The 12,794-nt window shown below is 39.1% G+C and overlaps 1 protein-coding gene across 3 annotated transcripts in view; it reads right to left on the reverse strand.

Annotated features, from left to right (window-relative positions):
* Positions 1-368: 368 nt before the first annotated feature.
* USP6NL (USP6 N-terminal like) overlaps positions 369-12,794 on the reverse strand; it is a gene marked incomplete at its 5' end in the record, with an annotated part of 167,218 nt that continues 154,792 nt past the window's right edge. For 2 of the 3 annotated variants that reach the window (XM_081135906.1, XM_081135905.1), the window contains one exon: positions 369-3,717. In XM_081135906.1, coding sequence (XP_080992032.1) covers positions 2,315-3,717 — 1,403 coding nt within the window. In that variant the 3' untranslated portion in view covers positions 369-2,314. The remainder of the gene's footprint in view (positions 3,718-12,794) is intronic. The other variant, XM_081135907.1, reaches the window with a different exon arrangement.

The raw sequence follows: 12,794 nt of genomic DNA on the forward strand, positions 1-12,794 counted from the left end.
TTTACCATTATTTCATTATTTATCTTTATTAAAAGATAAATTTGAAAGCGTGAAATTGTATGGTGGCAAAATAACTTCAAATTAAATTTTCCTACTTGAAAAACTGACATAGAGAGCTACACGTTATAATGGGGAAGACTAGAAATAATATCTTATTGCTATTAATAATGGCAGGTTATATAAAATAAAGGAAAGGTGCTGTAGTTCTAAACACATACTACTGGGAATTAATAAAGCATATAACAGAACTTGATGTACGTAAAGTCACGTGGGCAAACACTGGCAGTATCCACTTCATTAGAAGAAAATTAGCTTTAGAAGGGTCAGGGATGCAGCACTTCTGCCTTATGAAAAAAGCACATAAAAGACACAAAACAAAATATATGTATTACTTTTAGCATGTTAAAAACAATCACATCAAAAAAAGTATACAGATAAAAAAATGTCAAAGATGACATAAGAAAATAGTGTGTGTGTATACATATTTTGCATACATATATATATATATAAATCTACAGTATTTGCCACTGTTGATATATATATTTTGAAGCAGCTCAGGCGCTGCTATCATGAACTAAATTGTACAGCTTGATTTATTACAAGTCACAGAATCATGGTTTAAAAATTAGAATATCCCCAGCTATATTTTTATGTACATATATATCTAAGCTTCACATGATCTGAATCAAGAGCCCAGTGATGTCAGGATTTCGTCTGAGCTTCGGTATAGTGCTTACCTGCTAATACACTGAATTTGTTTTGCCATTTAATAACATCACTACCAAGGTGATTAAAATTACATTAGACTCATATACATAAAAAAAATTGTCACATTCACTAGCTAAACAAATGTTACTTTCAGTTTAAAAGACATACTTCTGTACCTTGAAAGCTTAAAGCCACAACTTGTAACAAGAGCCCTCAACGTTAGGTTTTCTACTCTACTGTTCAAATGTGAGCCAAGTAATGCTGAAAACAAGCTCTCCAATTAAACACAAAGTCATACTTTCTTGGCATGCTCCGAACTTTGTGTTTTGGTAACTGTAGTGTAAATAGAATATTTTTAAAGACATTGCTAATTTTTTTTAACATGGACCCAAATTTTTGTCCCTGAAAAAATGATCTTTGAAATTATGAAAGTCACGCTATTTAAAAGGCCATAATTCAGGTCATTTTTTACAATTTTACACGCTGATAATTAAATGGCCTATGCGGCAGCCACATCCATTGACTACATTCTTTAAAGAGAAGAGTGCCAGGAAAAAGATCACGTAAATGACCCCCCAGCCCTTCGTAGTGAGGCCCTGCAGGAAGTCAGGGGCAGCAGTAAGAAGTAACCATATTGTTAATCCTGCTTTCAAAGGAATTTCCAAGAAGTGTGTTCTGCCACCCAACGGGACCTTAACACCTCTGCTGGCATCACAGGAGAGCGGCTGCCTGTGCACAGCGTTTCCTGCGCACCCGGCAGGAACATTCTGCTCTGAGCTTCGGAAGGCAGACCAGAGCAAGGGCACAGAGGCACGAACATCATCTCAGTGCCCACGGACACGCTGAGCCGGCACCTCTGGCCATACACTTACTTTCGCTGCCACAATTTTTAAGCACCATTAAGTGGTTAGCCTTCCTCTCCCATGTCTTTCATTTTCAGACAGAAAGAAAATGGCAGCAAGTGAATGAGAAAAATGAGTATTCCATGAGATCTGAGTTAATCAACTCAAGGCATATCCTTAAGTCAGTTTATGATCTGGGTTAAAAATATGAGGGAAGAAAAACTTGTCTAAAAGACCAGTTAAAGAAAAGGAGAATAAATTATTCCATGGATCTAGATTAAAAGCAGTTTTTTTAATGTTTCATTAGTTCTGTGTTCAAGTGTGTACGTAGATATGCCTATATCTATTAAAAGACACATACACTACATAGAGCCTTAAAAATATCTACTCTACACGGACAAATTTTCAGTGCTTTGTAACATTACTCAAAATAAAATAGGCTAATAGGGTAAAAATGTTCAGGTTTTGAGAAAACTATAAATGGAACTGAATAATGAATACTTATTTTGTGTGCATCCCTAAATGCTATTGCTACGTTTCCACGGTAAGTTAATAGGTTCAGTGATGATGCAATTTAAAATGCTCATCTTAAGCAGCATCTAAGTGGGGATGAAAACACTCCCACCTATTCTTATTACTAACATACATAAGAATTGTGCGAGTTGTTACAATGGTGTAAAATACTGCTTTGGCAATTATAAACATAGCAATGTAGGTTCCAGGCAGCTTCTATCCTCTTGTCTTCAGCAGGTAGAGGTGAATTCTCACAGCAATACCGATTCTTGAACAGAAAGTCCATCCCGGTTTCTGTGGTGATACACTGGACCCGAGGGCCCTGAATACTGATACCCAGAGGAACTGGCACCTTCTACAGCTGGGGAAGTTCTATACCGCACTGGACTATCCACGGAAACTGGGGGGAGGCTATGGTCCTGATAGGGTACATGTTGAAAGGCGGAATATTTTGTTAAATTGCTTAAGTGGCTACGGTTAGCATCTCGAGTCCACGACTGTTCAGGCATCTCAGGTCTATATGTATAACTGACTTCTGACAATTTTCTGTTATCTGGCAAATAATCCACTGGAGGAATGATGAATCTTCCATTCTTTGGTGACCCTGAATTGCCCAAATATCCCCCAGCACCAATATCAATGGGAAGAACTTCTATTCGACTAGATGGTAGGACAAGAGGAGTTGGGCGGCTGTGAGGTTTCTCTGGAGAAACATCGATGGAAAGACTGGAACCATAAGGTCTCCTGGAAGGATTCATTGGAGCCCCATGGCTAAACTGTGGAGACACAAAGCTGCTGTTAGAGATGTGCTTTGGAGAATTTCCATGGTAAATAGGGGGATTGCTGTAAGATGGGGGGTGCACCGTCCCGCAATCTTCCCCATCTAACTGAGCTGGATATTTTACATAACTTGGAGGCTGTACTTTAAAGGTAAACTTGTTTGATACTTTTGAAGGACTGGAACTTGGCTCAGCATGCTTTCGTGGACCGTGGGAGTAAACAATATTCCTTGGACTCTGAGAGTAAGCCCTTTCTAGTGCCTCTTCAACAGACATGCCATTTTCATTTTCAGGTACATTATCATACTGCGATGCGTTCGAGCCCCGTTTCCCGTCATCGGCATCCCAGACCTTCATCTTCTGCCTTGCATTTGACATCCGAGGATCAGCAGAACTTGGGATGGTGACAGTAAGCGTGGGGTGCGCAAACCGACTTCTGCCTTCAATGGCATATTTGGCAGTTCTTTCAATAGCTGAAACATCTGATGGTTTATTCCATTTGGGCATAAATTCCTTCTTGATATTTGAAATAGCATTGCTATTTTGGTTAGCAGCTGCATGGTCGTATTGCCTGGCATTGTCTTGGGGACCTGATGAAATTTTTCTTTGAAAATCTGCCTCATCTTTAAGCTTTTTACTGTCCTCCTCCTCTGATTTCTGTCGTGGCTGCCTCACTCCTTCTGGTGTACCAGGTCTATTTTGATGGTGAGGGGAATGCTCTGTTTTTTTGTGAGGCGATGAGCCACTCTCTCTTCTGTTCTTATGGGGACTTGACCTGCCAACACTTTGTCCATTGCTCAGGTGACTAATGCCAGCAGACTGAGGTTCAGGTGGAAGCTGTCCCAAAGGTTTCTTCGGAAATTCATCCTCTTTACCTAAAGTAAAAGATAAATTCATAAGTAACTATTATCAAATATAAGACTCGCACTATGAATAAATGTATACTTTCCATATGTGCATTCATACACATACACACAGAACCAGAGTGGTTTAAGAGGAGCATTTTTAGAGAGACTGATAGTAAAACATACCAAAATTCTGAATCTTATTAGGCAATGTACAGGCGGGAATATTTTATAACCTTATGAGTAAGGTTCACAAAATTGTGTAACATATGATTCTTATGTTTTGTCAAGACATGAGAATACATGCTTTTCCAAGAATGCAAGGCTAATAGTCTCCTTTCTGTTCCTAAGACAATCCTGCAGATGTCTTACCGTTACACCTTCACTTTAGTTTTCCTCAACTAAACGGTATTGAAATCTCAGTAAGATTTTTCTTATCGACTTCAAGCAGATCTGCCAAATTTAAAAGCCAACTGTGATCTAAAGTTATCCCCAAATAGCTTATTATAATTAGTAAGTACCTTTCACACTACAACAGCATGATAAAAATAAATAGCACACTCTACTTTAAAGCTAATATTCTAAAGCAAAAAAAAAAAAAAAAAAGAAAAAGAAAAAAGAAAGGAACTCATGTTGAATACTTTTAGGTTTTATATATTATTTTATTATTTTTGTAAGCAATATTCTTAAACACCGTGTCTCTTTGGTTCCTCTCAGCGCTCTTCTTCCTCAAAGCTGCAGTCTTCTATGGTGGTGGTGATGACAGTGATGCCAGCAATTCTCTCTCAGCTTGAGCTCCAGATCACACTTTCTGTAGGAACTTCTCAAAGTCACCTGCAACTTCATAAGGCTTTTTTGGTAGCCTTTGCTTGGAGTGTACCAAGCTCCTTGTCAATTCCTTCCTGCCACTATCTTAGGAGTTTTATTTCTTCATTAGTTCTGTGCATATCTCAGTCTTGCTGTGGCCTCTTCTGTAACTCCTTGGTTATAAAACTTCTCTTCAGCCAGTCTTCAGTTGGTTATTCAGGATGGCTGTTCTATATTTTAGTTTTAATTACAGTTTGGTCCTGGAAGAAGATGAATGTAGCTTCCACCTACTCTGCTGCCATCTTGGATCGAGAGTTTTATGTTTTAAATAACTAACATCAGAAAATAAGGAATTAAAAAAAGGTGCAATAAGTTTGCCATTTAGCAAACAGTGTTTAAAGATGATCTATTATGAATATCCAATAAATATCTTGAAAAAACAAGATTTCACTTGTAAAAATTTCATGATTTAACATATGTTTTTCACCAGTTATTACAAAATAATATATTCTCGTTTAAAAATAAGTTGCTGCTCACTTCAAATATCCACCTGTCATCCATCCAACAAAGAGTTTTTGAGTAAGCTCTGCCTCAGGACTGTGCTAAGCATGAGGACATTAGTAGTGAGTAGGTAGATCTGGTCTTTGTTTTCATGTAACTCATTTCTTGATGAGGATATTTTTGTTTTTTACCCACATACCATAATTTTCTTCAAGACATCTGAAAAAATATTCAGTGAGTTTTCCTTTGGGAGGGGAGGAAGCAGAGAATGATGAAGAAACAATATCCTTTAAACAGTTAAGTTACCAGAATCAATAAGCTAAAAATAACCTTTGTGCTCTTCTAATTTGGTGGTTTTTAAACACTTTAGAACCACTTTTTTTTCCAAACCAAATTTCATATGAAACCACAGTATGTAAAGAAAATATAAACACAGGTGCTCTAGTTAAAATGGAGGGGCTCAGAGTGCCTCCCATCACCCCTTTTTCCATTTCCCTCAGCTGGGCAGCTTCTCAGACCCCTGGGGTTCCAGAGCTTTGTAGTCTTGCCTGCATTTGATAGACAGGAAAGCATAGTCTCAGAGAAGCCAAGTGATCTTCAGTAGCAGAAACAGAATGAGAACCAGAACCCAGCATTTTCACTCTCAGCCACTGTTTTCTTCCACTACGCCACGTTCATTAAACTCCAGAGAAACTCTTTGATGGTTTTAACCAAATTTAACTTTACTTTTGACAATATTTGTGCAAGCTCTTTATTTTATACCTTTCAAAACACACAAAACATTAGAATTGGAAACAGTTTGTTTTAGTCATTCACCCATTCCACAAATACATACCCATCGAGCAACTACTACAGATGAGGCACTGCTCTGGGTGCTGGCAATGCACGGACGAAATGGGGTGAAGCCCTGCCCTATGGAGCTGCTATGCTAGTTGTACAGGGCTGTAAGGACAGTAATTTGGGGTGGGGCAGGACATACAGGGAAGCGTCCCAGCGGGAACAAAGGTGCTCTGTGCCTAGCGTGGGAGAAAGGTGGACAATGGTGGACAAGGTCAGAGGACCAGAGGAGTCACATCACATAGGGCCTTGAAGACACAGTAAGAACTCTGGATTCATTTACTTTTTTCTGAGTTAGCTACAAATTACTGAAGGCTTTTCAGCACGACAGCACCATGATCTGATGTCTATCTTATAAAGTTCACTTTGAATGGTGGGTTGGACTTAAAGACTGTATAATAATTAATGAAGATAATAATAATAGTACTAGCTAATACTCACTGAGCCTTTATATGTCAACACTGCTCAAAAGCTATACATACAGTGTCAGCAACAGGCTTATAACATATAGCTCACCATTATTATTCTCATTGTATAGATGAGAAAACTGAGGCAGCAGTGAACTTGACCAAGGGCTCACAGCCAGCCAGGGGCAGGTGGAGAATTCAAGCCCAGAGCTGATTCCAGAGCCTTCACTCTTTACACCTACACTACAGTGTGGGGAGGCAGTGAGAAGAAGCTGTTCTAGGATATGAGCAGAGACATTTGCTCCTGCATCAGGTGTGACCTGTGAGTGATGAGCAGGGTAAGGCACGGCTCCTGGTTTAAAGACAGAACAGACAGGTGCTATTCAGTAATGGTCAGCATAGCCAATTTTCTGTGTCTTTTCATAATAAAGACATTTTATGGTATGTAGACAAATTATTTCAAGTGATAGTCTTAATTTTAAAATGCTTGTCATGAAAAAAGTTTTCTTTGTTCATGAACGCTGCATGTAAAATAATCTGAAGTATTCCAGTTCAGTTCTGACTAGTCTCATAGGAAATACCTGGAATTAGGCAAGAGAGGTGACTCAAAGACTGCCCACATCAAGAACTTTCACAAGTAGTTATTCAACCCAGCTGGTTAAAAACTAGCAATAAAAATGAATATCTGCCCGGCCGGCGTGGCTCAGCAGTTGAGCATTGACCTACGATCCAGAAGATCGAGATTGGATTCCCAGTCAGGACACATGCCCAGGTTTCGGGCTCGATCCCCAGCAGGGGATGTATAGGAGGCAGCCAATCAATGACTCTCTCTCATCATTGATGTATCTCTCTCTCTTCCCCTCTCCCTTCCTCTCTCTGAAATCAATAAAAGCATATTTAAAAAAACACACACAGAAAATCTATCTAGTGTCCCCAAAAAGTTTTTATCAGCTCTACAAATAGTGATCCATTTAGTTCCAGATAAATATATTAATTCCTTCCTCCCTGTAGGCAACTGACCCCAACAAACACAAATCATCAAGAAGATATAAAGACCTATGTAACAGAAAAACTGAATTTATGAATTTTCATTTAGTCCCCACTCAGACTATTTTCTAAAGACACACAACTTAGTTATTTGAATGACTAATTCAATGGCTGGTTGATATTCTATCAGATAATAATATCAGCCAATTGTCAAAACTCTCTTTTCAGGTTGGTGAGTAGGAATCTAATAAAAAACATAACCATTAAAAAGAAAAGTAAAACAGTGGCAACCAGAGAGTGGTTAATTCATGCCTGCAGATGTGCTGTTCCAGGGACAAAATTGGATTAGCTGTAGTGATCTTCATGCTGAGCCCTTTAAGCTGCCCCACTTCTCCAGCACTCAGTGGCTTTCAGCAGCCTGCAGAGAGAACCTCGTTCATAGGAAATAATTTTAAATATTTAAAATTTTCTCCATAGCAGTATTAAAAAAAAAAAAAGGAACTGCTGTTGCCACTTGCACGTGTCTCCCTAGAACATCAATCTGTCAGTGAAAGCCCTGAATGTTTCTCTTAGCGCACACTGTGGCTACTCAGAGCCTGTTTTTCAATCTATATCAATTTACAACTTATGAAACCAAATCCACTTGAAACTGGTATTTTTCAAAGGTTAGCTACCTACTGTAGACTGAATGTCTGTGGTCCACTCCCACCCCAAATTCATATGTTGAAACTCCCCAATGTAACCCCATTATAATGGTATTTGGAGGTGGAGCTTGGGAGGTAATTAGGTCACAAGGGTAGAGACCTCAGGATGGAATTAGCATACTACCCCCCCCCTCCAGGGTGGAGTACAGATGGGGCCACAAAGAGAAGTGTGAGCTGCCCAGTTTTTACCTCCCCCTCTGCAAAGGCTTCTAAAAAAGTAGCCATGTTGCACCACAGGGACCTCAGTCCTCCGGGTCCTCTGAGTTGTGGTCAATAGTGGAATGAAGAGAGGCCTCCGGCAGAGCAGGAGAAACACCAGTTGGAAGAGAAGTGGTCAGAGAGGGAGCTCTGGACCACATGGGGATAGCCCATCTCTTTCTGCCGTCAAACCTTCCCAAGTACATCACAGAGAAGTGACACCTAAGAGGGAAGGAAGACTGTTCCTTGATTAATATGTGTGGAGTCCTGGACAGCGCCTGGCACAGAGGGGCCCTCAGTAAAGAGCTGCAGAGTCTGGGTCCCATGGAGTGGACTTGATGATGGAGTTGGAGATGATCCACTGGACAACAAATTCGTGTTTTTTCTCTTCAGCAGGGTCTCTGCTTAAAAACCACCTCATTGTTATGGCTGAATTCTGTCCCCTCAGAATTCACATGTTGAAGCCCTAGTCCCTGGTAACTCAAAATGTGACTACATTTGGAAGTAAGGCCTTGACTGAGGTAATAAGGCTTTGGAGTGTGCCTCTAATCCAATATGACTGATGTCCTTATAAGAAGAGGCCATTAGGACACAGAAAGAAACAGAGACAACCATGTGAAGATGGCCATCTAAAGCCAAGAAGAGAAGAATCTAATCCTGCCAACACTTTGATCTTGGACTTCCAAGCCTCTAGAATTGTGAGAAAATAAATTTCCATTGTTTAAGTCACCCATTCTGTGGCATTTTAGTTATAGCACCCTGAACTGACTAAGTCACTACCCTTAGGTCTACATCCTAGATCTAAAAGCTGACTTGCTTTATTAAGCAGACAATTTACAGATTTTTCTGTTAGTAAAAAGTTGCATATTTCATTATTTACAATCATCTACTTTTATGGTCCTAGTATATTTTCAATGCCTACAACTATAGTAATTAAAATTCACTTTACATACCACAGCAAAAAGACAATTGAACAGAACAAATGTGGAAGGTAGACACAAGCAGTACCAGGTCCACAGGGGTAACTAGCATTCCATTACTTTGCAGATTCCTGTGTGCTGGTTTCTATGTCTTGGAGTCACCAACTTATTGCTAGGAACAATCAGTTTGGGGTTGGCTTCCATAGCATTTTCCACAGACGTCAGCCATAGCTGCTTAGTGACACTGATGAAGATAAAAGGGCATCCTTGTAAACGTGGTACCCAGAATTTAAGCAAGTCTAGGTCTGGACTAACCGAAGCAGAGTAGAATAGGGTATAAGAAGGAACCAATGAAAGGGAAGAGATTTTTAAAAAACACTTTAAAGTGGGAGTGGAAGGAAGAAAGTGGGGCGGAAAGAGGACTTAGGGGGAAACTGAACATCTTTGGGGAAATAATGCCACTTCACATACTGTTCTTATTCTAGTGTCCACAGGTTTTTCCTTCTGAAATCCTTTGGATATATAAAGGGCACACATCAGTAAAAACTAACTGGACACAGTAAAATGTAGGATGGGGCATGGATTTTTCAGGAAAAGCAATAGAAGAATTGAGATGGAAGTAATGGAGAGAACTGAGGTGATAATTTCACGCATGAAACAAAATGGAAAGGTACGTATCATACCTACGTGGGAGATTTAATTTTTCATCATAAACGGTAAGAAGAGTATTCACCTTACACTTAACACTACTTTATATTCAAGTCAATAGAGAAATTTCTCTAAGGAAGAGACATTAATATTCTATGCATATACACATCATATTAGAATAATAAGAAAAATTTAACACGTTCCACTTACTGAATAGGCAAGAGGCCAAAATCCACACTGGGGGAAAAAATTCTGTCACTGTTCTAAAATATCCAAAAGGCAGCATCTTAAAGTTCTTTCATGCAACACATTTCCCTTCCCCCTAGTAGACAAAAACCTACTTAGAGTGACTTCTTTTGTACTCTTTCCTACAATATCTAAAGGAATAGCAGAATTATGTGTAAGGTGTTACAAAATGCCCATTCATTGATGTATAATAAATACGAATTAGAGTAATGACACACTGTTCCATATACACACTACAGAAACAGAATGGTTACAAATACCCAAGATCTGCAAAGCTAAGAAACTAGATATAGAAGGATTCAGAGAAAAAAAATCCAGTGCAAACAAAATGACACTGTATCTAATTAATTCCTAAACGGCAATCTCTCATTAGAAACTAGGACCCTGTAAGAGGTATGTGGTGAATACCTCAGACGTACAAAGACATTTACAGAGAATGGTCCTTTGCCCCCATAAAGATTTTCAGTAAGCATGGAAGAAGGTAAAGCAATTTGAAAGAGGCAGTAGACAGCAATGTAAGAAAGAGCCTCCTAAAATGTAAGTGCTTACAAAATCCAGCTCCTTCCCATTATAAAGACAGTAATGCCAGTTAGGCCAGGAGGCCTTGCATGATAGGGTGAGGATATGCACAGGTCCAGGGCCAGACCGCAGTGCTGGAATTTGCTTAATGTAAAACAGTGTCGGGCCACATCTACTTTCTGTAGTGATTGGTGACTAGAGAGCATGCTAAAGACTAACAAGTGGAACTAATCCATGGCTCATGGTCCTGTATCAACATCTATCTTCCATAGATATCCGTGGGCTGATAACAGTGGTGTGTTATGCCATGTACAAGTTACTCCCATAACTGACCCAACACCTCTGAACAGTGTAAAACTCTACATACTTTACTGGCACTTCAGTGAAGGTCCTGAGGGCCCCTCAGGACAACTTCGTCTGTGGAGGGCTGTGTCTCTTAAATTGAGGAGAAAGAGTGAGAAGCGGTGGAAAGTAACCAGAGAGGAAAAGAGGAGAAGAGAAGAGAGGAGGGGCAATCACGGTAGGTGAACACTGGAGAGGACCAGAAGGAGAAGGAAGGAGAGCAGAAGGCAATGGGCATTGGGAAGGCAGAAAATGGAGACAGCCACAGGGAACCTATGAGCAAGCGTGTGCCTTCCGAAAGCAGGTTGTAACTCCCGCGTCTGAGTGGGGACACGCTCGTGTTATACCAGGCAGGGCAGAGGCCTTTCAACTCCAACAGCAGTACCAGCTCAAGGACTCTGTGCCTGGGCAATCTGATCTTTGCAAGCATGAAATTAGGAAGAAAATCTATAAAGGTGATTCTTTTTTTAAGATTAATTAGTCAACTTTACTGAGCTGAAGATATACAGTGTAGATACTGTGAGAACAAATGCAATCACCAGCAATATCTTTGTATGCTAATGAATATTCTCCGCCTTTTTTCCACAAAAGTAGATCCAAATAAGTATTAAACATTACTGTATAGTCTCTTCTTAGATCCGTCTTAACTTACTCAAACGAACATGTGCACCCGAGCACGCACGAGCGCGCGCACGCGCGCGCGCACACACACACACACACACACACAGAGCTACACTTGGCCTTTGTTTAACTATCTCCTTTCATCCCTAAGTAACTGAGTGTAACTAAAAGATTGAAGCTTAATTGATGTCAAAACATATGGTTAAAAATAGGCAATAAGTATTCATATTTATTATCCATACTTTAATTCTAGAGTTCCCACTATAGCTCCAGAGTAAAGCTAAAGTTTTATTCTTCCCTCGAAACCACAGGAGTTTAAATGAAGAAGTACTGCTCTACTCCTTAAAGGGTAGGAAAGCATCACAATTCCCATTAGATATAATAGGGGATGCTTTTGTGAAAACACCACATTAATGATATTTTTCACTGTTGTTATCATACAAGTGGTGGGTATTTTTATGCCAGTGCCAACAATTACGATATTCCACTCAAAAAAGGGAGATATAACTTGATATATTTCAGAATAAAGGCAAAAATATTTAATAGGTTTTTTTTTAAGCCAACAAAAAGAATACTCTAGCCCTCCTTAAAATTATAAGGGAAAAAGAAGTCCTTCTAGGCTGGTCCACCTTTGATCTTACTCAGGTCTCTGTCACCACCCAGTGGAAACCATGCTCAACTACAAGCCTTGCAGATTAACTGCTTCAGAAGGCATTAACAGCTTTTTGCACCCAACAAGAGGTATATAATTACAGGAAAGTGCTCTAAGTGCTCTTTCTTGTGAGCAACATTTTACTTTTAAATTTCAACAATAGAATATATGTATCCTGACTATTCTAACAGTATTCAGTAAGAAATGGTGAAGGCCACTGTCAGGAAAATTATTCTGGTAGAGTCATCTCATTCCCTGCCAGATCAAATATTAAGTCCAATTGAATTTTAATTCACTGTCACAAAATTACTGATTTCAAATTTATATCTGAAAAACCAAATGGTTTTAATTCTGTTTACTGTACCATCAGCCAAAAGAATATTCAATTCAAACACTATTATAGCCTTCAACAAGGTGATCAAAAGAGTACAGTTTGCTTTCTAAATTATTAAAAATAATTATTTTTATTTTTAAAAATTGGAAAAAAATTACTGTAGTTAGGCTGTAGTTCGGGTCATAGGCTGAACTTTCCCCCAACCATCCATCAGATTAAACTTGAAATATAAGGGAAACAGAAAAAAAGACAATTATTTAAACACAGTTATCATTATAAACCTGGTTAATACCACATAAATTCAGTAGATTTTTGTGAAAAAGTTTTATTTTTAAAATCTGCATTTTGTTTCCTAGCATTTCAATTCATACACATATACTTAAA

The sequence above is a fragment of the Miniopterus schreibersii genome (genome assembly GCF_964146895.1).
Source record: "Miniopterus schreibersii genome assembly, chromosome: 1".
In the NCBI taxonomy this organism is placed as follows: domain Eukaryota; kingdom Metazoa; phylum Chordata; class Mammalia; order Chiroptera; family Miniopteridae; genus Miniopterus; species Miniopterus schreibersii.